The following is a 27,253-nucleotide window of genomic DNA, read 5'->3' as shown; positions in this document are numbered from 1 at the left end:
CCCCCAGCCCCCTCTCCCCATTATCTCTCACATACCACCAGGTTATAGTCCAACAGGATTATTTGGAAGTACTGTTGTAATCTGGACTATAACCTAGTGTGTGAGTTTTAACTTTGTCCATCCCAGTCCAACACCAGCACCTCCACATCCTATTTATCTCTCATCTCCCCTCTCCCCTCCCCCCACATTCCTGATGAAGGGCTTATGGCTGAAACATTGACTCCCCTGCTCCTCGGATGCTGCCTGACTAGCTGTGCTTTTCTAGCACTACAAGTTTTGATTCTGATTCTCCAGTGTCTGCAGTCCTCACTGTCTCTTGGTTGAAGTGTATCTCAGGCAAGGGAGGAAATAGCAGGGGCTTGGGTTGTAATTTTCAGTTTCTCTCTGACCAGAGGACTGGAGGATAGCCAATGTGGCAGCAATATTCAAAAAGGAAGCAATGGATAAACCAGGAAACTACAGTCATAGAGTCATCGCGATGTACAGCACGGAAACAGATCCTTCGGTCCAACCCGTCCATGCTGACCCAGATATCCCAACCCAATCTAGTCCCACCTGCAAGCACCTGACCCATATCCCTCCAAACCCTTCCTATTCATGTACCCATCCAAATGCCTCTTAAATGTTGCAATTGTACCAGCCTCCACCACTTCCTCTGGCAGCTCATTCCATGCACGTACCACCCTCTGTGTGAAAAAGTTACCCTGTAGGTCTCTTTTATGTCTTTCCCCTCTCACCCTAAACCTATGCCCTCTAGTTCTGGACTCCCTGACCGCAGGGAAAAGACTTTGTCTATTTACCCTATCCATGCCCGTCATGATTTTGTAAACCTCTATAAGGGCACCCCTCAGCCTCCGACGCTCCAGGGAAAACAGCCCCAGCCTGTTCAGCCTCTCCCTGTAGCTCAAATTCTCCAACCCTAGCAACATCCTTGTAAATCTTTTCTGAATCCTTTCAAGTTTCACAACATCTTTCCAATAGGAAGGAGACCAGAATTGCACGCAATATTCCAAAAATGGCCTTAACCAATGTCCTGTACAGCCGCAACATGACCTCCCAACTCCTGTACTCAATACTCTGACCAATAAAGGAAAGCATACCAAATGCCTTCTTCACTATCCTATCTAACTGCGACTCCACTTACAAGGAGCTATGAACCTGCACTCCAAAGTCTCTTTGTTCAGCAACACTCCCTAGGACCTTACCATTAAGTGTATAAGTCCTGATAAGATTTGCTTTCCCAAAATGCAGCACCCCATTGGGTTTAACCTCATTGGGAGGGAAACTGTTGGAAGCAATTCTGAGGGACAGAATTTATTTTGATTTGATTTATTGTAGTCACATGTACCTTAGGACAGTGAGAGGTTTTGTTTTGTGAGCAGTGCAGGTAGATCATAGCAAACAAGGACATACAGACCAGAGGGTGCTTAGACAGAGGGAGGCACACAGGTTACACTGCACAGGAGCTGCATGAAGCAAGATCAATACGAACAAGGTCAGTATTACTTGAAGTTAGAGATTCCATTCATCAGCCTAATAACGGATGGGAGGAAGCTGTTCCTGAACCTGTTGGGTGTGTGTGTGTGTGTGTGTGTGTGTGTTCAGGTTTCTGTACCTTCTGCCTGATGGAAGAGGGTGTGGGAGATCATTCCCGGGGTGTGATGGGTCTTTGATGATGTTGGCAGCCTTTCTGCGGCAGTGAGCCGTGTAAATGGAGTCCATGGATGGAAGGTTGGCTTCTGTGATGGTCTGGGCTGTGCACACCACCTTCTGTAGTTTCTTACAGTTACCGTACCAGGCCGTTACCCACCGGGACAGGATGGTGTCAATGCTGTACCTGGAGACGTTGGTGAGGGTCCTTATGGACACGCTGGATTTCCTGAGCTGCCTGAGGAGGAAGAGTTGTTGTTGTACCTTCTTGACCGTCACACCTACGTGGGAAGGCCAGGACGGGTTGTCAGTTGGAACTTGACCCTCTCCAGCCTCTTAAAGTCTGCTCCATTGAGGAAGATGGGAGTATGTCCTCTTCCTTACTTCCTGAAGGCAATGGTCAGTTCTCTTGGATTTGCCAACAGTGAGAGAGAGGTTATTCTCATTGCATCACGTCACCAAGCGTTGAAAGTGTGGTGCTGGAAAAACACAGCAAGTCAGGCAGCTTCCAAGGAGCGGAGAATTGGCATTTCAGGCATAAACCCTTCATCAGGAATGAGGCTTGTGAACCGGGAGGGGCTGAGATAAATGGGAGGGGGGTGGGGTTTGGGGTACGGTAGTTGAGAATGCACTGTTTCAGGATGTGGCTGAAGAGTTTCAGGGCAGAGGAGATGACCTGGGGAGTGTGGTGAGAGGGAGAGAGTCACTGAGATCCTTGTAGGGCCCCATATCCCCTCTGTATTCTGACTCATTGTCGTTAGACATCTGTCCTGCTACTCCGGAGACATCAGCGAAGTTGGAGATGGGTGGTGGAATCTGGAACTCACTGCCTGCAAGGGTGGGGGAAGCAGAAATCATCATCACACTTAAGGAGTATATAGAGGTACACTTGCAATGGCAAAGCGTTTAAAGTTGGCAGAATTAGGAGTGTTTTTTATTTGTTTACCGGTGGGACATGGGTATCACTGATGACCCAGCATTTATTGCCCATCCCTACTTGCCCCAGGGAGGGGGATGATAAGCAGCCTTCTTGAACTGCTGCAGTTCCCTGTTGGGGATTGACCCGCAATGCTTTAAGGGAGAACATTTCAGCATTCTGATCCAGTGACACTGAAGGAATGACGGTATATTTCCACATCAAAAGTGAGGACTGCAGATGCTGGAAACCAGAGTTTAGATCAGAGTGTTGCTGGAAAAGCACAGCAGGTCAGGCAACATCCGAGGAGCAGGAAAATCGACGTTTCAGGCAAAAGCCCTTCATCATGAATGGAGGCAGGGAGCCTCCAGGGTGGAGATTTCTCCACCTTCCTCATTTCCCCTCCCCTTGGACTCAGCACCACCTTCTTGACCTGCAATCTTCTTCCCGACCTCTCCGGCCCCACCCCCACTCCGGCCTATCACCCTCACCTTAACCTCCTTCCACCTATTGCATTCCCAAAGCCCCTCCCCGATGTCCCTCCTCCCTACCTTTTATCTTAGCCTGCTTGGCACACCCTCCTCATTCCTGAAGAAGGGCTCATGCCCGAAACGTCGATTCTCCTGCTCCTTGGATGCTGCCTGACCTGCTGCGCTTTTCCACCTTGTAGATGGTGGACAGGTTTTGGGGAGTCAGGTGGTTAGTTACTCACTGCAGTGTTCCCAACTTCTGACCTGCTCTTGGAGCCATTGTCCAGTTGAGTTTCTTGTCAATAGTAACCCCCAGCATGTTGATAGTGGGGAGATTCAGTGATGATATTGACTGTCAAGGGGTAGCGGTTAGATTGTCTCTTATTGGAGATGGTCATTGCCTGGTATTTGTGTGTGCAAATGTTACTTGCCACTTGTCAGCCCAAGCCTGGATATTGTCCAGATATCGTTGCATTTAGGTACGGACTGTTTCAGGCTGTTTCTGAGAAGTCGCGAATGGAGCTGAACATTGTGCAGTCATTGGTAAACATCCCCACTTCTGACCTGATGACAGAGGGAAGGTCGTTGACCGAACATCAGGTGTGTAACATTTAAATCAGATGACTCAGACCGTCACCGAAGTCTGATATGACCCTCTGAAAAGCCATCAGAGACGCCAAGAAGAACAAAGAACATTCCAGCACAGGAACAGGCCCTTCAGCCCTCCAAGCCTGCACCAATCCAGATCCTCGATCTAAATCTGCCGCCTACTTTCGAAGGATCTGTATCCCTCTGTTCCCTGCCCATTCATGTATCTGTCTAGATACATCTTAAATGATCCTATTCCGCCTGACTCTGCCAGCTCCACTGGCAATATGTTCCAAACACCCACCACTCTGTGCACAAAGAACTTTCCATGTATATCTCCCCGAAACCTTTCCCCTCTCACCTTGAACTCGTGATCCCTAGTAATTGAGTCCCCCACTCTGGGAAAATGTTACTTGCGATCCACCCTATCTAAATCTCTCATGATTTTGTAGGTGTCAATAAGATCCCCCCTCGACCTCCTTCTTTCCAATGAAAATAATCCTAATCTACTCAACCTCTCCTCATAGCTAGCACCTTCCGTACCAGGCAACATCCTGGTGAACCTCCTCTGCATCCTCTCCAAGACACCCACATCCTTTTGGTAATGTGGCGACCAGAACTGTACACAGTATTCCAAATGTGGCCAAACCAAAGTCGGATACAAGTGAAACATGACCTGCCAACTCTTGTACACAATACCCCGTCCGATGAAGGAAAGCATGCCGTATGCCTTCTTACTACCTTCAGGGAACAATGGACCTGAACACCCAGGTCTCTCTGCACGTCAATTTTCCCCAGGACGTTTTCATTTACTGTACAATTCGCTTTTGAACTGGCTCTTCCAAAATGCATCACCTTGCAGTTGCCCAGATTGAACTCCATCTGCCATTTCTCTGCTCAACTCTCCAATCTTTCTATATTCTGCTGCATTCTCTAACAGTCCCCTTCACTATCTGCTACTCCACCAATCTTAGTGTCATTTCCAAACTTGCTACTGAGGTAACCTACACCTTCCTCCGAATCATTTATGTAGATCACAAACAACAGTGGTCCCAGCACAGATCCCCGTGGGACATCACTGGTCACAGGTCTCCATTTGGAGAGGGTCCCTTCCACTCCTACTCTCTGCCTCCTGCTGTCCAGCCAGTTCTGTATCCATCTCGATAGCACACCCTGGACCCCATGTGCGACTTCACCTTCATCATCAGCCTACCATGAGGAACCTTATCAAATGCCTCACTAAAGTCCTTGTGTATGACATCTACATCCCTTCCCTCATCAATTAACATTGTCACCTCTTCATTAAGTTGGTAAGACATGATCTTCCCTGCAAAAAACCACGTTCCCTATCACTGGTAAGCCTATTTTCTTTCAAACGGGTATATATCCTATCCCTCAGTATCTTCTCCAGCAGCTTCCCTACCACTGACGTCAGGCTCACCGGTCTGTAATTACCTGGATTATCCCTGCTACCCTTCTTAAACAAGGGGATAACATTAGCAATTCTCCAGTCCTCTGGGACCTCCCCCATGTTCAAGGATGTTGCAAAGATATCTGTTCAAGACCCAGCTCTTTCCTCTCTCACTTCCCTCAGTAATCTGGGATAAATCCCATCCAGACCTCAGGACTTCTCCACCTTAATGCCTTTTAGAATACCCAACATTCCCTCCCTCCTTATGCTGATGTGACCTAGAGTATTCAAACATCTATCCCTAACCTCAACACATTAATCATGTCCCTCTCCTCAGTGAATACCGATACAAAATATTCATTTAGAATCTCACCCATTTTCTCTGACTCCACCCATAACTCTCCTCCTTTGTCATTGAGTGGGCCAACTCTTTCTCTAGTTACCCTTTTGCTCCTTATAGATGAATACAAGGCTTTGAAGTTTTCCTTAACCCTACTCACTAAGGATATCTCATGACCCCTTTTAGCCCTCTTAATTCCTCGTTTCAGATTGGTCCTACATTCCATATATTCTTCCAAGGCTTCATCTGTCTTCAGTCGCCTAGACCTTATGTACACATCCTTTTTCCTCTTAGCTAGTCTCACAATTTCACCTGTCATCCATGGTTCCCTAATCTTGCCATCTCTATCCCTTATTTTCACAGGAACATGTCTCTCTTAAACTCTAATCAACCTCTCTTTAAAAGCCTCCCACATATTGAATGTGCATTTCCCTTCAAACAGCTGCTCCCAATTCACATTCCTCAGCTCCTGCCCAATTTTGCTATCGTTGGCCTTCCCCCAATTTAGCACTCTTCCTTTAGGACCACTCTCGTCTTTGTTCATGAGTGGACTAAAACTTATGGAATTGTGATCACTATTCCCAAAATTCACCCCTACTGAAACTTAAACCACCCGACTGGGCTCATTCCCAACACCAGGCCAGTATGGCTCCTTCCCAAGTTGGACTATTTACAAACTGCTCTAGAAACCCCTCCTGGATGCTCCTTACAAATTCCACTCCATCTGGACCACTAATACTAAGTGAATCCCAGTTAATGTTGGCAAAACTAAAATCTCTCATCACCACCACCCTGTTGCTCCGACATCTCTCCATAATCTGTTTACATAACTGTACCCCTACCTCACGCTCACTGATGGGAGGCCTGTAGTACTGCCCCAATATTGTTACCACACCCTTCCTATTTCTGAGCTCTGCCCATATTGCCTCACTCCTCGAGTTCTCCATCGTGCCCTGCTTCAGCACAGCTGTGATACCCTCTCTGACCAGAAATGTAACCCCTCCACCACCTTTACCTCCCTCTCTATCCCACCTGAAACATCCATATCCTGGGATATTTAGTTGTCAGTCATGCCCTTCCCTCAACCAAGTCTCAGTAACAGCAATAACATCATAATCCCAAGTATTAATCCAAACCCTAAGTTCATCTGCCTTACCTACTACACTTCTTGCATTAAAACAAATGCACCTCAGACCAGCAGTCCCTCTGAGGTACTCCTGCCTTAACATAGCAGCCCAATCTAACCATACGGGCACCCACCGCCTGTGACAAGATGTAAACAACATAACGGGATACAAAATGAAGCAGAACAAGATAGTGAACAAAAACACATCCCTCCCTGATGCTCTCAGTGCTTTTTCTGCTCGGGTTGAGCAGAATGCCAGCTGTGCTGTGTCACCCAACTCGACAGCCCCAGAGGCACCTGTTTCCTCCATCACTGCTGCAGATGTTAGATCGGTCTCCCTGAGAGTCAACCCAAGGAAAGTGGGAGAGTCCCCAGCCATGCACTGAGATTCTGTAAGGGCCTGTTGGCGGGGGTACTCACTGACATCATCAACCTCTCCCTCCTCCAAGCTGAAAACCCCCACCTGCTTCAAGAAGGCCACCATCATCTCAGTCCCAGAGAAAGAGCATGCAACGTGCGTGAATGACTACCGCCCAGCGACTCTGACCTCAGTCATCATGAAATGCTTTGAGAGGCTGGTCATGGCTCACAGTTACTCTAGGCTGGCAGGCTGGCCTGATCCCTTACAATTTGCTGATGATGAAACAAGTGTACAGCAGATGGTGTTTCCCTCGCCCTGCCCTCATCCCTGGAACGTATGGATAACAAGGACACTAACATCAGACTGCTGCTTATTGGCTCCAAATAATGTTGATCTTGCTTCGCACTGTCCTGTGGAGTGGAACACTCGATACCTTGCTCTGTCTAAGCACCCTATTGTCTCTGTGTCCGTGTTTGCTATGATCTACCTGTATTGCTAACAAAACAAAGCTTATCACTGTACGTACATGTGACTACAATAAATCAAAACAAATGAAATGATGAAGTAGCTGAAGATGGCTGGGCCTAGGACAATACTCTGATGACCTCCTGCAGAGAAGTCCCAGGGCTGTGACAACTGATCTCGAACAACCAGAAACCTCTTCCTATGTGTCAGTTATGACTCCAACTGGCAGAGAGTTTGTCCCCTGATACCCATTGATTCCAGTTTTGCCAGGGCTCCTTGATGCCACACTCGGTTGAATGCAGCCCTGATGTTAAGGGCTGTCCCTCTCCCCTCCCCTCTGGAATCCAGCTCTTCTGCCCATGTTTGACCCAAGGCTGGAATGAGGTCAGGAGCTGAGTGACCCTGGGGGAACCCAAACTGGGCAGGTCACTGAGCAGGTTATTGCTGAGCAGGTGCTGCTTGGTGGCTCTGTTACTGACACCGTCCATCACTTTACTGAGGATCGAGAGGAGACTGATGGGGCAGGAATTGGCCAAATGGGATTTGTCCTGCTTTTTATGTACGGGACATACCTGGGCAATTTTCCACATTGTTGTATAGATACCAGTGTAGTAACTGTACTGGAACAGCTTAGCTAGGGGAATGGCAGGTTCAGGAGCACACGTCTTCAGTCCTATTGCCGGAATGTTGTCAATGCCCAAACATAGTCTTTGCAGTATCCAGTGTCTCCAATTGTTCCTTTATCATGTAGAGTGACATGAACTGGCTGATGACTGACATCTGTGATGCAGGGGACCACTGGAGGAGGTTGACATGGATCATCAGTTGGCTCCTCTGGCTGAAGGTTGATGCAAATGCTTTTCATGGATGCAGCTGAAGGGCTTTTGTTCTCAGTGCTGTCGTACCCACGGTCTTGTCAAATGGTGGTGCAAGCCCAAGGCCCTGAATGGTCTCGTCCTGCTCCTAATACACATGCTGTTTTAGACTGCAGCAGGAGGAGAGCATGCACAGGAACCGGGGCTTTGACACTGGCCTTGCCGTATGGCCCCTCCTTTCTGAGGTTTCTGTGCTGTGATCTGACAAAGTCCTCTCTCCATTTCAGGCTATTCGTGATGCAGAGGAACTGTTGGCAGAAAAGAGAGCAGCAGTATCAAGGACAGAAGAGAAACTCTCCTTGGCCAAGCTGGAGCTGAGAGAGAAACTGCAGAGAGGCAAGTCCAGGTTCTATCCACTCCAGCTCCAGGACTGAGCCCGGTCTATCCAGCATAACACTGACGTGCTGGTGAACAGACCTGACCCTGATCTCCAATTCACCAGCACCAGGGCTCTGATTTACTGCAGGCAAAGAACTCAAACCACAATCTGCCCCGCTCCTAAACTCAGAGATTCTAATCTTCTGTGCAGAATGAGACTCGAATCGCCCTTTTCCCCAGGGCTGTTTGTGATCTCCTCCAGCCCCACAGCTGCAGGTTTGCCCAAAGCCCACACAGGGTTTGTCCTGACCTACTCACTTGTATGGTGAGGCTTGACTGTAAACACAGGCCCCAAAACGCACTGACAGTGTGGGAGCTTTATTTTCACAGGTCAACAGAAATGTTGATTTTGCATGATTGTTATCTTCATGTGGTTATCTTTAGTTTTTTTATGTGATCTCTTTTGTCAATGTTCTGTGTCAAAATTTGTTTGCACAAAATTACGAGGTGTGACACTGTTAAAGCTTCTGTTCTTGCTACCGACCTGGTCTGTTTGATTGACACATGTATCAGACACTGTTTGTTTCTTCAAAGAATTGTATACAGGCGCTATCTAATGAAACATTTTACACATATAGAGGGCAGAGTGTCTATTGGCTTGAATGTCCATAGAAGGGAGTGAGTTAATTAGTCAGATTATTTTGCCAAAGACCTGACAGAGGGAAAATGTGAGAATTTGTTATTCAGGATGTTAGAGCAAGATACTTAGAAATGTTTAAGACAACCAGGCAAAATGAAGATGGTTTTGTGAAGGGAGCATTGTGTTTGACCAGTTTGATGGACTTCTTTGAGGACGTAGAAAGTGATATGGATAAAGGGGAAACTGTGGATGTCACGTACTGGAACTTCCTAAAGACATTAGATAAGGTGCCACATCAAAAAATGCAAGCCCCTGCTGTAGGGAGTAACATATTAGCATGGGTAAAGGAATAGTTCACTAACAGGAAACTGAGAATCTGTAACTAGCACTGTGACACAACGACCAGTTGGACCTCAAGTTTGTGTTAATGACTTCAGTGAAGGGGTGAATGTCTGCTCGTTAAGCTTTTAAATGACATAAAGATAAGTAAAACTGGAAGGTGATGTAAGGAGGCTGTCAAGGTCATGGGTGCCGTGAATGGGCCAAAGTTTGGCAGATAGAGTCTAATATCGGAGTATGAACTTGTCCACTTTGAGAGAGACTACAGAACTCTGAGGTGCAGAGGGATCTGGGTGTCCTGGTACATGAATCACAGAATGTTAGTCTGCAGGTATCGCAGTGAATCATACAATTATACAGCACATTTAGCCCATTGAGTCTGTACTAGCCTATCTCGAACAATCCCTCTTCCCAGCATTTGACCCATAGCCTTGAACATTTCAAGTACACTCATCCTTATACCTTTTGAAGTTTGTGAGGTTCCCCCTCCCAGACAGAACATTCCAAATCCCCACCACCCTCGAAGTGATAAAAACCTTTCCTTAATTCCCCTCAAATCTCCTGCCTTACACTTTAATATTATGCCCCCTCATTATTGACCCTTCAGTTGAGGGGAACAACTGCTTTCCATCCTCCCTGTCCATGCCCCTCCTAATCTTTTCCCACTTCTATTCCTTCACTGTGCTAAAGGAAAGCCCCTGAGCTTCTCCAGCCTGTCTACGTGGCTGAAATGCTCCATCCCTGGCAGCATCGTGGTGACCCTCCTCTGCACCCCTTCTGACGGTGGTCAGATCCTGCATATGTTGTGGAGACCAGAACCTCTCACAGCATTGGAAAGGTGAATGTAATGATTTACAATTAGTTCATGGAAATGAAATGAAAGATTATGTGATTTTAATTGATTATTAGATTAGATTACTTACAGTGTGAAAACAGGCCCTTCAGCCCAACAAGTCCACACCGACCCGTCGAAGCGCAACCCACCCATACCCCTACATTTACCCCCTACCTAACACTACGGGCAATTTAGCATGGCCAATTCACCTGACTATGGGAGGAAACCGGAGCACCCGGAGGAAACCCACGCAGACACGGGGAGAACGTGCAAACTCCACACAGTCAATTGCCAGAGTCGGGAATTGAACCCGGGTCTCTGGCGCTGTGAGACAGCAGTGCTAACCACTGTGCCACCGTGCCGCCCACATTATGTCACATCCAGATTACTGTACTCAGTTTTGTTCTCATAACTTGAGAATGGATATAATTACAGTTGAAGCAGTTGAGAGAGGGTTTCATAGAATCCCTCTCGTGTGGAAGCAGGTCATTCAGTCCATTCTCCAAAGAGCATCGCACCCAGACCCCGTATCCACTGCAGTTTAGAAAAATGAGAGGTGACCTTATAGAAGATCATGAGCGATCCTGACAGGAGGTACTGGTCTAACGGCACTATCATGAGATTACTAATCCATGGCAGATAGTGGAATTTGAATTCAATACACTTCTGGAATTAGGAATCTAGTGATAAGCATGGAATGATCATTGCTCATTATAAAACCCCGTCTGGTTCATCAGTATCCCTGAGGGAAGGAAACAACTATCCTTACCTGGTCTTGCTGACATGTGAGTCCAGACCCACAGCAATGCGGTTGTCACTGAACCACCCTCTTGGCAATTAAAGATGGGCAAGAAATGTGGCTTAGTCAGTGACAGCCTTATCATGTGAATGAACCAAAACGAGGTGTAGATGCAGAGAGGATACTCACCTTCTGGATGACACTAGACCAAGGGAAAGACTTTCCTACTTCAGACAGAGAGCAGGAGAAGTTTGTTTTTCACTGAGATGATTATCAATATCCTCCTATCTACTGAGTGTCCAAGCTGGGTCAGTGAATACTTTCCAGGCCGAGTTATATATTCTTGATTGACATGGAAATCAAATAGCACAAATAATCAGTCAGAAATTAGAATGGAGGCTACAGTCAGAGCAGCCCTGATCTTATCGAATGGTGGAACAGGCTGGAGGGAGGCAAATACACTACTGCTGCTGCCTGTACACGTGGGATGGCATGGAGGATATGAGGGGCAAGTCAGCATAGGAGTTTTCAAAGAAGCTATCGACATAGTGGGTCAGCTGGCACTGTGCTGGAAGGAGGGGTTTTAAGGGCTGAAAGGATGGTGAGGGTATGGCATGGGGCAACTGTGGGGGCACAATAGGAGTGATACATGTGAGCAGTGAAAGCTGGCAATGTACCAAAACATCATGAGATGTCTTTGTAAACAACTGAAACTGAAACAGGCAGTTTATCAAAAACAGAAATTGCTGGAAAAGCTCTGCAGATCTGGCAGAATCTGTCTAAGGGGTGACCTTAACAGAGTTTTATCAAATCACGAGGGGCCTGGATAGGGTAAATAGATAAAGTCTTTTCCCTGGGGTGGGGGGAGTCCAGAACTAGAGGGCATAGGTTTAGGGTGAGAGGGGAAAGATGAAAAAGAGACCTAAGGGGCGTGTATGGAACGAGCTGCCAGAGGATGTGGTGGAGGCTGGTACAATTGCAACATTTGAGAGGCATCTGGATGGGTATATGAATAGGAAGGGTTTGGAGGGATATGGGCCGGGTGCTGGCAGGTGGGACTAGATTGGGGTGGGATATCTGGTCGGCATGGACGAGTCAGACCGAAGGGTCTGTTTCTGTGCTGTACATCTCTGTGACTCTCTGACTGTATCTGTGGAGAGAAATCAGAGTTTATGTTTTGAGTTGAGTGATCTTTCCTTAGAACTGAGGAAGAGTCACTCAACCCAACCATTAACTTTCCCACCACAGATGCTGGCAGAGTACTGAGTTTTTCCAGCAATTTCTACTATTGTTTCTAATTTACAGCATCCGTGGTTCTTTTGGCTTTCATCAGGCAGTTTACCAACCAACCATCTCAGCATTTCTCTCCCATTATACTGACTCCGAGCTGCTTCTGGGGTCAGTGAGACAAATCCATTTGTAGGGGGAGCTTTACTCTGTATTTAACCCCATGCTGTCCCTGTCCTGGGAGTATCTGGTGGGGGGACAGTGTAGAGGGAGTTTTACTCTGTATCTAACCGCGTGCTGTCCCTGTCCTGGGAGTGTTTGATGAGGGGACTGTGTAGAGGGAATTTTACTCTGTATCTAACCCTGTGCTGTTCCTGTCCTGGGAGTGTTTGATGGGGACAGTGTAGAGGGAGCTTTACTCTGTATCTAACCCAGTGCTGTCCCTGTCCTGGGAGTCTTCGGTGGGGTAAGTGTAGAGGGAGCTATACTCTGTATCTAACCCCGTGCGGTCCCTGTCCTGGGATTATTTGATGAGGGGACAGTGTAGAGGGAGCTTTACTCTGTATCTAACCCTGTGCCATCCTTGCCCTGGAAGTGTTTCATGGGGTTAGTGTAGAGGAAGCTTTACTATGTATCCCCATGCTGTCCCTATCCTGGGAGTGTTTGATGGGGACAGTGTAGAGGGAGCTTTACTATGTATCTATCCCCATGCTGTCCCTATCCTGGGAGTGTTTGATGGGGACAGTGTAGAGGGAGCTTTACTCTGTATCTAGCCCTGTGCTGTTCCTGTCCTGGGAGTGTTTGATGGGGGAATAGTGTAGAGGGAGCTTTACTCTGTATCTAACCTCGTGCTGTCCCTGTCCTGGGAGTGTGTGATGGGGCCAGTGTAGAGGGAGCTGGGGAGCTTTACTCTGTATTGAACTCCATGCTGTCCCTGTCCTGGGAGTGTTTGATGGGGGACAGTGTAGAGGAGCTTTACTCTGTATCTAACCCCATGCTGTCCCTGTCCTGGGGGTGTGTGATGGGGCCATTGTAGAGGGAGCTTTACTCTGTATTTAACCTTGTGCTGTCCCTGTCCCTGGGAGTGTTTGATGGGGGACAGTGTAGAGGGAGCCTTACTCTGTATCTAACACCGTGCTGTCCCTGTCCTGGGAGTGTTTGATGGAAGGACAGTGTAGGGGGAGCTTTACTCTGTATCTAACCTCGTGCTGTCCCTGTCCTGGGAGTGTTTGATGGGGGACAGTGTAGAGGGAGCTTTACTCTGTATCTAACCTCGTGCAGTCCCCGTCCTGGGAGTGTTTGATGGGGGACAGTGTAGAGGGAGCTTTACTCTGTATCTAACCTCGTGCTGTCCCTGTCCTGGGAGTGTTTGATGGGGACAGTGTAGAGGGAGCTTTACTCTGTATCTAACCCCGTGCTGTCCTTGTCCTGGGGGTGTTTGATGGGGACAGTGTAGAGGGAGCTTTACTCTGTATCTAACCCCGTGCTGTCCCTGTCCTGGGGGTGTTTGATGGGGCTAGTGTAGAGGTTTTGATGGTCCAGTCAGATCACCACGACACCAGCACCTGGTCGGAGTTATAAACACTAAAGGCTGGGATGAGTTATTATCGAGTAAGGAAGTTCCAACATCCTCTCACACGCTCCTAAAATGACGTTCTTTCTTTAGAAGCGTCCTTGACCAAGCCTATAGGGGCCCTGTGTAACATTCGTGAGCTGGATGATGTGCTCCTGAAGGATGTTGGGAACAAGATCAAACAAGATGGCAGGTACCAGCTTCAAACTGATTCTCTACAGTAGTCTCAGGTTGCAGGGAGTGTGTTGATGGAGAGTGGGCAGGAGCTGAAGTGTTCCCATCCAGCCTGCTCCATCATGACAATGCTATTCTCGTCTAATCTTAAAACAAGAATTGGCTGGAGAGAAGCATGGAATGTCCTGACATTGTGAATGGTGTGATGCATTTACTTTCTAAATTTCTTCTCCCTACTTCCTAATTGAACAGGCAACACTAAAAAGATACCAAAAGAGTCAGGGAGTGGAGTAATCCTGGATTAGAGATTCCTTACTGTGTGGAAAGAGGCTATTTGCCCATCAGGACTGTACCAACCCTCCAAACCACATCCCACCCAGATCCAGTCATCCATCTTATCCCCATAACTCTGCAGTTCCCATGACCAATCCACCTAAGCTGCACATCTATACACCACAGGAGGTAACCCACACAAACACAGGGAGAACATGCAAACTCCATACAGACAGTCACCTGATGCAGGAATCCAACCCAGATCCCTGGTGCTAGGAGGCAGTAGTGCTAACCACTGAACTACTGTGGTGTCCACCCCCAATTTAGGATTGAAAATAAACAGTTGTTCAGGGTCAAGAATATAAAAGGTTTTAGGAGTGGGTGTTTCAAGCGATTTCAGATCTGAAATGCACAAAATATCCGGAGTCCATGGGGAATCAGGTTGAGCAGGAATATACTGACCACACAAACTTCAATCCCTATCTGGACTGTGTAAACCTAATTAGTACAAATATTGGCGGGTTGAGGGATTTCACATTCCTGAAATGGAAACTGAGATAACTCCACAGAGACCATAATCCCATCACCAAATCACCCTTTACTCACACGTGCATCGACCTTGACACTGATCCAGCTCCCAGAGGGAACAGGATGTCTGAGCCTCCTGGTTATTTTTTATAAACTACTGCCTAACTGTGGGAGCACTTATATTTTCCCCCAGCTCCCATGTGTGTGTGTGCAGGTGTGAGACACTAACCCACCCCTCAACCTCCTCATCTAAGTCACTTATAAAAACTACAAAGAGCAGAGGCCCAAGAACAGAGCCCCGTGGGACCCCACTCAACACTGACCGCCAGGCAGAATACTTTCCATCAGCAACCACTCTGCCTTCTGTCAGCCAGCCAATTCTGAATCCAGATAGCCAAATCTCCCTGTATCCCATACTTCCTGACTTTATGAATGAGCCTACCATGGGGAACCTTATCAAGTGCCTTGCTAAAGTCCATATACACCACATCCACTGCTCGACCTTCATCGACCTGTCTTGTCATATCCTCAAAGAACTCAATAAGATTTGTGAGGCACAATCTGCCCTTCACAAAGCCCTGCTGACTGCCTTTAATCACACCAAGCTTTACCAAATAGTCATCAATCCTATCCCTCAGAATTCTTTCCAAAACCTTGCTGACCACTGACGTAAGACTGACTGGTCTGTAATTGCCAGGGATTTCCCTATTACCCTTCTTGAAAAGAGGAACAACATTCGCCTCCTTCCAATCCTCCGGTACGTTTTCCATGGAGAGTGAGGAGGCAAAGATCCTCGCCAGCGGCTTAGCAACCTCCTTTCTCCTTTCCCGGAGCAGCCTGGGATAAATCTGGTCTGGCCCTGGGGACCTATCTATCTTAATGTTTGCCAAGATGTCCAGCACATCAACTTCATACCCTACTTTTTACCCGACTGTTGTTGGAGTACTGAATGGACTCACAATCTCTCAGCATTCATCTGCCTGTGTTTTTGTTTTGCTGCTGTTTATCTATTACTTATCTATTCTATGTAACTCTGTGATCTGCCTCTATTGCTCACAAGATAAAGCTTTTCACTGTGCCTCGGTACACGTGACAATAAATTCAATTCAATTCAATTCAATATCCCTATCCAATGACCATTTAAATGCCTTTAAAGTTGGTGAGTCTACTACTGTTGCAGGCAGTGCGTTCCATGCCCCTACTACTCTCTGAGTAAAGAGACTCCCTCTGACATCTGTCCGATATCCATCATCCCTCAATTTAAAGCTATGTCCCCTCGTGCTAGCCATCACCATCCAAGGGAAAAGGCTCTCACTGTCCACTATATCGAACCCTCTGATTATCTTATATGTCTTGATTATGTCACCTCTCAACCTTCTTCTCTCCAATGAAAACAGCCTCAAGTCCCTCAGCCCTTCCTCCTAAGTCTTTCCCTCCAGTCCAGGCAACATCCTAGTAAATCTCCTCTGCACACTTTCCAAAGCTTCCACATCCATTCTAAACTGCAGAATGATATGCAATACTCCCAAGTGCAGCCACACCAGTGTTTTGTACAGCTGCAGCATGATGTCATGGTTCCGAAACTCAATCCCTCTACTAATAAAAACTAACACATCGTATGACTTCTTAACAGCTCTATCAACCTGGGTGGTAACTTTCAGGGATCTATGTACCTGGTCACTGAGATCCCTGTGCACATCTATATTACCAAGAATCTTACCATTAGCCCAGTACTCTGCATTCCTGTTACTCCATCCAAAGTGAATCACCTCACACTTTTCCACATTGAACTCCATTTGCCACCTCTCAGCCCAGCTCTGCAGCTTATCTATGTCCCTCTGTAACCTAAACCATCCTTTGGCACTATCTACAACTCTATCGACCTTAGTGTCATCTGCAAATTTACTTAGTGTCATCCTCCAACGCCCTCATCCAGGTCACTTATAAAAATGACAAACAGCTGTACACCACTACTAACCGAACTCCAGGATGAACATTTCCCATCAACTACCACCCTCTGTCTTCTTTCAGCAAGCCAATTACTGATCCCAACTGCTAAATCACCCTCATCAAAAACCTCCTTATTTTGTGCAATAGCCTACCGTGGGGAACCTTATCAAACACCTTACTGAAATCCATATACACCACATCAACTGCTTTACCCTCATCCACCTGTTTGGTCACCTTCTTAGAGAGCTCAATAAGGTTTGTGAGTCATGACCTACTCTTCACAAAACCACATTGACAATCCCTAATCAGCTTATTCCTTTCCAGATGATTATAAATCCTATCTCTTATAACCCTTTCCAACACTTTACTCACAACTGAAGTAAGGCTCATGGTCTATAATTTCCAGGGTTGGCTCTATTCCCGTTCCTGAACAAGGGAACAACATTTGCTATCCTCCAGACTTCTGGCACTACTCCTGTCGATAATGATGACATAAAGATCAAAGCTAAAGGCTCTGCAGTCTCCTCCCTGGCTTCCCAGAGAATCCGAGGATAAATCCCATCTGGCCCAGGGGACTTATCTATTTATACACTTTCCAGAATTGCTAACACCTCCTCTTAATGCATTTCATTCCCATCTAGTCTAATAGCCTCGATCTCAGCATTCTCCTTGACCACATTGTCTTTTCCAATGTGAATACGGATGAAAAGTATTCATTTAGCGCTTCCCCTATCTCCTCTCACTCCACACACTATGATTGATTGACCCTAATCTTTCTCTCGTCATTCTTTTATTCTTGATATACCTATAGAAAGCCTTAGGGTTTGCCTTGATCCTCTCCACCAATAACTTCTCATGTCCCCTCCTGGCTCTTCTTAACTCTTTGTTTAAGTCTTTCCTGGCTACCTTGTAACTCTCAAGTGCATAACTGAGTCATCGCATCTCATCCTAACATAAGCATTCTTCCTCTTGACAAGACATTCAACTTCTTCAGTAAACCACGGCTCCCACACTCGACCACTCCCTCCCTGCCTGACAGGTACATACTTATCAAGGACACACAGTAGCTGTTCCTTGAATAAGCTGTACATTTCAATTGTGCCCATCCCCTGCAGTTTCCTTCCCCATCCTATGCATCCTGAATCCTGCCTAATCACATCATAATTGCCTTTCCCCCAGCTATAACTCTTGGCCTGCAGAATATACCGTTGCTAAATAAACATAACTTGTGGTCACTATCAGCAAATGCAGATAGTTCACTGTTTGTTTAAGATCCCCGTCTGGCTTTGTGACCAGTGCTGGCCTTTCCACCCACTGGGCTGGTTTGATGATTCCTTTCATTCCCAGCCTCCCTGATTTCTGCCTCTGCTTTTGCCTGGAAGGCAAATGGCACTGGGTGGGCCGTGCAGGATCATGGGATTGCTTCCTGGTCAACACGCAGGTGGCCTCAGCTCCTCTGATTATCCCTAGAATCCGGTATTTGATTCAGACTTTACTCAGGCAGTAAGTTTCTCGTAGTAAAACGTTGAGCCAATTGAGCTGAGGCTTTCTCAATGATTTCGCCCGATCAAGCTTGGGCCTGAGTCTTTTACTGCTATCAGTGGGAACTGAACCAGCTGTTTCTCACAAGAGACTGGAATGGAAGACATACCCTTAATCCGTAAAGGTTCCCCGGGATAGGTTCTCAGTCTAGCTAAAGTCTTATGTAAACTTAAGGGTTGGAGGCCAGAGTGAATTTCGTTAAAGACTAGTTCTGCAATCAGCGATACACCCACACCTGTATCGCCCTCCATTAGATCTGGGTGACCATTTAACCAGACAGTTATTTTGATTGGTTCTGATTTGGAAGCTGTTTAGCAAATTTCCTGTTCCAAATCAGATAGCGGTGGGCATTTCAGGCATGCACTGTCTTGGCCGATGGATTCTCTTCCTCAGTTCCTGCCCAGTGAGACTCTTTTACTGTCTCAGGTTTGCATTCCAGCCGCAACTACAATGGCCGGCTGGCCCAGATCCCGTTTGGCCGAGGGTTGGCTTTGTTTTGGGGTTTTGTTGAGGGCCGACCTCAAGTCCCTCTGTTCAGGATATCTCATGAGTGGAGCCTGTGACCAGTGGAGTGCCACAAGGATCGGTGCTGGGCCCTCTACTTTTTGTCATTTACATAAATGATTTGGATGTGAGCATCAGAGGTACAGTTAGTAAGTTTGCAGATGACACCAAAATTGGAGGTGTAGTGGACAGCGAAGAGGGTTACCTCAGATTACAACAGGATCTGGACCAGATGGGCCAATGGGCTGAAAAGTGGCAGATGGAGTTTAGAAAATAGAACATTACAGCGCAGTACAGGCCCTTCGGCCCTCGATGTTGCGCCGACCTGTCATACCAATCTGAAGCCCATCTAACCTACACTATTCCACGTGCGACCATTTGCCTGTCCAGTGGCGACTTGAATGTACTTAAAGTTGACGAATCTACTACCGTTGCAGGCAAAGCATTCCATACCCTTACTCCTCTCTGAGTAAAGAAACTACCTCTGACATCTGTCCTATATCTATCACCCCTCAATTTAAAGTTATGCCCCTTCGTGCTAGCCATCACCATACTTGGAAAAAGGCTCTCCCTGTCCACCCTAGCTAACCCTCTGGTTATCTTGTATGCCTCAATTAAGTCACCTCTCAACCTTCTTCTCTCTAATGAAAACAGCCTCAAGTCCCTCAGCCTTTCCTCATAAGACCTTCCCTCCATACCAGGCAACATACCAGGCAAAATCTCCTTTGCACCCTTTCCAAAGCTTCCACATCCTTCTTATAATGCGGTGACCAGAACTGTACACAATACTCCAAGTGCGTCTGCACTAGAGTTTTGTACAGCTGCAGCATAACCTCATGGTTCCAGAACTTGATCCCTCTATTAATAAACACTAAAACACTGTATGCCTTCTTAACAACCCTGTCAACCTGAGTGGCAACTTTCAAGGATCTGTGTACCTGGACACCGAGATCTCTCTGCTCATCCACACTACCAAGAATCTTACCATTAGCCTAGTACTTTGCATTCCGGTTACTCTGACCAAATGAATCACCTCACACTTGTCTGCATTAAACTCCATTTGCCACCTCTCAGCCCAGCTCTGTAGCTTATCTATGTCTCTCTGTAACCTACAACATCCTTCGTCTCTATCTACAACTCCACTGACCTTAGTTTAATTTAGATAAATGCGAGGTGCTGCATTTTGGGAAAGCAAATCTTAGCCGGATTTATACACTTAAAGGTAAGGGAGTGTTGCTGAACAAGGAGACCTTGGAGTGCAGGTTCATAGCTCCTTGAAAGTGGAGTCGCAGGTAGATAGGATAGTGAAGAAGGCATTTGGTATGCTTTCCTTCATTGGTCAGAGTATAGAGTACAGGAGTTGGGAGGTCATGTTGCGGCTGTACAGGACATTGGTTAGGCCACTGTTGGAATATTGTGTGCAATTCTGGTCTCCTTCATATCGGAAAGATGTTGTGAAACTTGAAAGGGTTCAGAGAAGATTTACAAGGATGTTGGCAGGGTTGGAGGATTTGAGCTATAGGGAGAGGCTGAACAGGCTGGGCTGTTTTCCCTGGATCGTCGGAGGCTGAGGGGTAACCTTATAGAGATTTACAAAATTATGAGGGGCATGGATAGGGTAAATAGGCAAAGTCTTTTCCCTGGGGTGGGGGAGTCCAGAACTAGAGGGCATAGGTTTAGGGTGAGAGGGGAAAGATATAAAAGAGACCTAAGGGGCAACTTTTTCACACAGAGGGTGGTACGTGTATGGAATGAGCTGCCAGAGGAAGTGGTGGAGGCTGGTACAATTGCAACATTTAAAAGGCATCTGGATGGGTATATGAATAGGAAGGGTTTGGAGGGATATGGGCCGGGTGCTGGCAGGTGGGACTAGATTGGGTTGGGATATCTGGTCAGCATGGATGGGTTGGACTGAAGGGTCTGTTTCCGTGCTGTACATCTCTATGCTCTATATGCAATTGCCTTTTTACAAGTGGTGTTCCTCAAACTCAGTCAGCCTGGTGAGATATCCACTTCTGTCGGAATACCTTGTTGCTATGATGAATGGTCATCTAGACTCAAAATGTTCACTTGCTCTCGCTCCATGGTTACTGTCTGACTCATTGTGATCTCCTGCATTTGGTGTTTTCAACTCCCATGCTCCAGTTGCTGTCTTTTCTAATGATAAAGCCAGTTGTAGTGTCTGTTTCAAATCCAAAGTTACACAAGGTTATAGTCCAACAGGTTTCTTTGAAAGTACTAGTTTTTGGAGCACTGCTCCTTCATCAGGTGGTTGTGAGGCAGGACCATGAGACACAGAATTTATAGCAAAAGATTACAGTGACATACAAGTAAAATGATATATTTAACAAACCTGGATTGTTGTTAAGTCTTTCATCTTTTAGAATGGGTTGCATTAATATGTAAATCCCAGAACTTATTTTAAGTCACATGTTCAAGATAACTTAAGGTTTTATCGGAAAAAAGGTGACATCTCAGCTCAGACAATGCATTAAAGGTGTGTGTTCAAGTCCAGAGAGACTTCAGTAAGTACTTTTACATGGTCACATCATTAATCCCACGTACTAAACGGTCTCTCAGCATTTCATTAAGGGTTAAACCAAAGTTACATACCTCTGCCAGTTATCTTAACCTCATCAAAAACCCTGACAGATTCCCTGATTCTCGAACTGCCGAGTAAAACCGATAGCATCTCAGAATTAGATGAGTCTTAGGATCATGATATTCCTTAGCCAAATCCGTCAACTCATCAAAAGTTTTGTATCTGTGCCTGAGGAAATGTTAGGCTCCTAATAACTAAAAAAGCTGCAGGTCCACAGGCTGTCAGGAGAATTACTCGTTGCTTTTCATCTTCCCCACTGTCATTTGTCCAGAAGAAAATAATGCATGCTTTCCACATTCTGGGCCTGGATTTCAATGGCAGGATAGAACAAGTCAAGCTTCTGAAGTAATGGCATGATGCCAGAAATGCTTACCCCAATCAAAGACGCCTGCTGTGAGGCAAATTTCTTCAGAACAATATGTCTTTCTCTCATCGCCACTGAAATACTGCACAGAGGCAGGCAAACTATCACCAAGTCACCTTTTAGTTACACTTGACACTGGTCTGGCTTCCTCAGAGCCAGCTTTCAGAGAGAACAGGGCCCTCTGATATTCCTGTTTTTTTTTCACTTTTTTCAATTGACATTGTTTAATTGAAATAACTCCACAGTATCCTGTCACTGGGTCACCCTTTATTACCAGGTGCATGGTACATGGACGCTGACTGGCTAGCTCAGAGTCAGTCCCTAAACTGAGTGGCATCTCTGAGATACCTGTTTTCTTTTCTCAAATGAGGAGACTCTCAGAATCTCTTGTTTATTTATTTTTTCTTTTTTAAAAAAATTCCCCCTTACTACCACTGCACCCAAAGGGGGGCGCAGCAGTACTGCTTATAGTTTCACCTATGGTTACGTGTGAATGTGCACTGACATAGTGAAAAGACACCATTGTGTAACAGGATAGGTCAGAGTCAGCATGGATTTATGAAGGGGAAACCATGCTTGACTAATCTTCTGGAATTTTTTGAGAATGTAACTCTGAAGATGGACGCGGGAGATCCAGTAGATGCAGTGTACCTGGACTTTCAGAAAGCTTTTGATAAAGTCCCACATAGGAGGTTAGTGAGCAAAATTAGGACACATGGTATTGGGGGCAAAGTACTAGATTGGATTGAAAGTTGGTTGGCTGATAGGAAACAAAGAGTAGTGATAAACGGCTCCCTTTCAGAATGGCAGGCAGTGACCAGTGGGGTACCGCAGGGATCTGTGCTGGGACCGCAGCTTTTTACAATATATGTTAATGATATAGAAGATGGTATTAGCAATAACATTAGCAAATTTGCTGATGATACTAAGCTGAGTGGCAGGGTGAAATGTGATGAGGGTGTTAGGAGATTACAGGTTGATCTGGACAAGTTAGATGAGTGAGCAGATGCATGGCAGATGCAGTTTAATGTGGATAAATGTATGGTTATCCACTTTGGTGGCAAGAACAGGAAGGCAGATTACTACCGAAATGGAATCAATTTAGGTAAAGGGGCAGTACAGAGAGATCTGGGTGTTCTTGTACACCAGTCAATGAAGGCAAGCATGCAGGTACAGCAGGTAGTGAAGAAGGCTAACAGCATGCTGGCCTTCATAACAAGAGGGATTGAGTATAAAAGCAAAGAGGTTCTTCTGCAGCTGTACAGGGCCCTGGTGAGACCACACCTGGAGTACTGTGTGCAGTTCTGGTCTCCAAATTTGAGGAAAGACATTCTGGCTATTGAGGGAGTGCAGCGTAGGTTCACGAGGTCAATTCCTGGAAGGACGGGACTATCCTACGCTGAAAGACTGGAGCGACTGGGCTTGTATACCCTTGAGTTTAGAAGACTGAGAGGGGATCTGATTGAGACATATAAGATTATTAAAGGATTGGACACTCTGGAGGCAGGAAACGTGTTTCTGCTGATGGGTGAGTGCCGAACCAGAAGACACAGCTTAAAAATATGGGGTAGACCATTTAGGACAGAGATGAGGAGAAACTTCTTCACCCAGAGAGTGGTGGCTGTGTGGAATGCTCTGCCCCAGAGGGCAGTGGAGGCCCAGTCTCTGGATTCATTTAAGAAAGAGTTGGATAGAGCTCTCAAAGATAGTGGAATCAAGGGTTATGGAGATAAGGCAGGAACAGGATACTGATTAGGAATGATCAGCCATGATCATATTGAATGGTGGTGCAGGCTCGAAGGGCAGAATGTTTCTATCTGTCAGCTAAGGCTCCCTGATTGGACCAGACTAACAGCCCCAATCGAGGAGTCATATTGTATTCGGTCCACCTGGCTGACCTTGCTATAATCACTACAGAAACATGAGGTTCTGTTGTCTATTATTGTGCAATGAAAAGGTGATAATGAATAATCTGATAAGAGACGGAGCTTTGATTAGAATAGCGATCATCACTGTGTCTAAGTTGGAAGTCATAGAGTTACAGAGTTGTACAACACAGAAGCAGATCATTTGGTTCAACTCATCCATGCTGACCAGATATGCTAACCTAATCTAGTCCCAATTGCCAGCACCCGGCCCATATCCCTCTGAACCCTTCCTAGTCATACACCCATCCAGATGCCTTTTAAATGTTATAATTCTACCAGCCTCCATCACTTCCTCTCATTCTATACATGCACCTCCCTCTGTGTGAACAAGCTGCCCCTTAGGTCCCCTTCAAAGTCTTTCCCCTCTCACCTCAAACCCATGCCCTCTAGTTCTGGACTCCCCACCTCAGGGAAAAGACCTTGTCTTTTACCCTATCCATACCCCTCATGATTTTAGCCTCAGTCTATTCAGCCTCTCCCTATAGCTCAAATCCTCCAACCCTGGCAACATCCTTGTAAAGCTGAAAATGTGTTGCTGGTTAAAGCGCAGCAGGTCAGGCGGCATCCAAGGAACAGGAAATTCGACGTTTCAGGCAAAAGCCCTTCATCAGGAATGAAACATCCTTGTAAATCTTTTCTGAATTCTTCTAAGTTTCACAACATCCTTCCAATAGGAGGGAGACCAGAATTGCACACAACATGCCTTCTTTAAAAAGCTCAATCAAGTTAGTGAGCCACGATTTCCAGCACGATTTCCCATGTTGACTATCCCTAATCAGTCCTTGGCTTCCCAAATAAATGTAAATCCTGTAAAACCTTCCAAACATACAACCAGAACCTCAACCTGAGCTACAAATCTTCTCAAAACTCACTAACCTATTCCAGCATTTGAGGAACCTTTCACAAGAGTCTTGATGGAATGTGTACGTCCCCTACCTCAAACAAAAAGTGGGAATGAGTATTTATTAACAATAATGGATGTGTCGACTAGATTTCCAGAGGCAATCCCATTATGCAACATCACAACTAAAAGGGATGGAGAAGAATTACTCAAATCGTTTTACTAAACATGGACTACCAATAGAGATCCAGTCATATCAAGGATCAAACTTCATATCAAACTATTCGAGGTGGTTATGGATAACTTGGGAATAAAGAATTCAAATCTACTGCGTACCATCCGGAATCACAGGGAGTGCTAGAGAGATGGCATCAAACAGTAAAGACCATGTTGAGGGCTTATGGTCAGGATTATCCAGATGATTGGGATAAGGGAGTTCTGTTTGTACTTTTTGCGATCGGAGATGAATCGATCAAATTCAGTCCATTTGAATTAATGTTTGGGCATGAAGTAAGAAGACCATTAAAATTGTAATGGAGAAATTAGTCAGGCAGAACTCAGAGACCACCCATTTGGACTGTGTCAAATTTTAGGGAACGACTAAATAGAGCTGGAGGATTGACCAGACAGCATTTAAAAGTATCGCAGCACACAACGAAACAAGAAGTGGAGAAGAAATTAAAAATTCCCAATTTTTCCATTGGGGAAACGGTATTGGATAAGGTACTTCCAGCAACAGATAAGTCTTTAAAAACAAGATTTAGTGAACTGTATCAAATTGAGTGAGGTGAACTACTTGATAAGGAGTCCAGACAGGAAGGAATCTCACAGAGAGTGCCATGTGAATATGCTCAGAAGGTGTTTTGATAAGGAAGGGAAGCAAGAGGAGGAGGTGTTAATGATGACAGCACAGGGGGGAGAACCACGTTCAGGGGATTCTGAATTGGACATTCCTCAAATCAAACTGGACAATGAGGAAGTTGTCAAAAATTGGGATAAATAATTGAGTTACCTTCCACAAGAAAATCGAAATGACCTGACAGAGTTATTACTAACACATGGGGAGATATGCAGAAATAATTGAGAAGATATAGGAGATGCTGTTCCGATGAAGCCACATCCTTACAAGCAGAACCCTCGAAAGTTGGCACAGGTTCAGAAGGAGAGCTCACTAAGTTTAGTAATCATCCTCAAGGGGATAATAGTGTTGAAGGCTGAAATGTAGTTAATGAGTAGGATTCTAATGTAGCTGTTGTTGGTGTCTGTTTGAACAGTATGCGACTGCACTCCTCTGATTGTGGACCTATCTTCTATGTTACTGTTGTGTTCCAGGTGGCCTCTCGTTATTGACCCATCAGGCCAAGCCAGCATCTTCCTGCGATACCGGGACACCAACTTTTACGACGCTCTCAATCCTGGGCACATGCAGCCCCAGGTTCTCCGACTCGGCCTCCTTGGAGCCATAAGGTAAACAATTACTAGGGGTTCGAGATCAACAGCCATATCATCAGTATCATGGGCTTCAAATGGCCATCATGAAGTGTCGGTGGTGATGGTTATTCTGAACCTGATCATGTCAGACTCTCTGGCAGTGACGTATTATTGCCTGATATTCTGTCAGCATCTGCTGCATGTTATACAACCAGAGAGAGAGTCAGGCACTGCCTGTAACTCTGTCAGCCTCTGTCTGTTATACTGCTGGACACTGACTCACTGTTGCAGATTGAGAAACGACAGAGAGAGGTCGGGCAGAGAGAGGTAGGGCAGGGAGAGGTAGGACAGAGAGAGGTAGGACAGAGAGAGGTAGGGCAGAGAGAGGTCGGGCAGAGAGAGGTCGGGCAGAGAGAGGTCGGGCAGAGTCGAAAAAGATCAGGAAGGTTGAGGGCAGAAAGACCTGAATAGAGCAATGAAGGGCAGAGATGGCAGACAAAAGTGGAAAGAAAAGGGATGGAAGACATGGAGATGGAGGGCAGGGAGACGCAGGGCAGGGAGACGCAGGGCAGGGAGATGCAGGGCAGGGAGATGGAAGGCAGGGAGACGCAGGGCAGGGAGACGCAGGGCAGGGAGACGCAGGGCAGGGAGATGCAGGGCAGGGAGATGGAGGGCAGGGAGATGCAGGGCAGGGAGATGGAAGGCAGGGAGATGGACGGCAGGGAGATGGAAGGCAGGGAGACGCAGGGCAGGAGATGCAGGGCAGGGAGATGCAGGGCAGGGAGACGCAGGGCAGGGAGACGCAGGGCAGGGAGATGGAGGGCAGGGAGACGCAGGGCAGGGAGATGGAGGGCAGGGAGATGGAAGGCAGGGAGACGCAGGGCAGGGAGACGGAGGGCAGGGAGATGGAGTTCAGGGAGATGCAGGGCAGGGAGACGCAGGGCAGGGAGACAGAGGGCAGGGAGATGCAGGGCAGGGAGACGCAGGGCAGGGAGACGCAGGGCAGGGAGATGCAGGGCAGGGAGATGGAAGGCAGGGAGACGCAGGGCAGGGAGACGGAGGGCAGGGAGATGGAAGGCAGGGAGACGCAGGGCAGGGAGACGCAGGGCAGGGAGACGCAGGGCAGGGAGATGGAGGGCAGGGAGACGCAGGGCAGGGCGACGCAGGGCAGGGAGATGGAGGGCAGAAAGATGCAGGGCAGGGAGACGCAGGGCAGGGAGACGGAGGGCAGGGAGACGGAGGG

General features: G+C 46.7%; 1 protein-coding gene across 1 annotated transcript in view; it reads left to right on the top strand.

Moving 5' to 3' along the window:
* The window catches only part of LOC132816188 (IQ motif and ankyrin repeat domain-containing protein 1-like), a 73,416-nt gene that overhangs the window by 41,127 nt on the left and 5,036 nt on the right, over window positions 1-27,253 (top strand). Inside the window, exons 8-10 of the mRNA XM_060825684.1 lie at window positions 8,430-8,538; window positions 13,967-14,066; window positions 25,912-26,046. Coding sequence (XP_060681667.1) covers window positions 8,430-8,538; window positions 13,967-14,066; window positions 25,912-26,046 — 344 coding nt within the window. The remainder of the gene's footprint in view (window positions 1-8,429; window positions 8,539-13,966; window positions 14,067-25,911; window positions 26,047-27,253) is intronic.

This window comes from Hemiscyllium ocellatum, chromosome 5, assembly GCF_020745735.1.
Source record: "Hemiscyllium ocellatum isolate sHemOce1 chromosome 5, sHemOce1.pat.X.cur, whole genome shotgun sequence".
NCBI classification, from domain to species: domain Eukaryota; kingdom Metazoa; phylum Chordata; class Chondrichthyes; order Orectolobiformes; family Hemiscylliidae; genus Hemiscyllium; species Hemiscyllium ocellatum.
The sequence above is the reverse complement of the archived record's forward strand: the minus strand, read 5'-3'. Positions and strand labels throughout refer to the sequence as shown.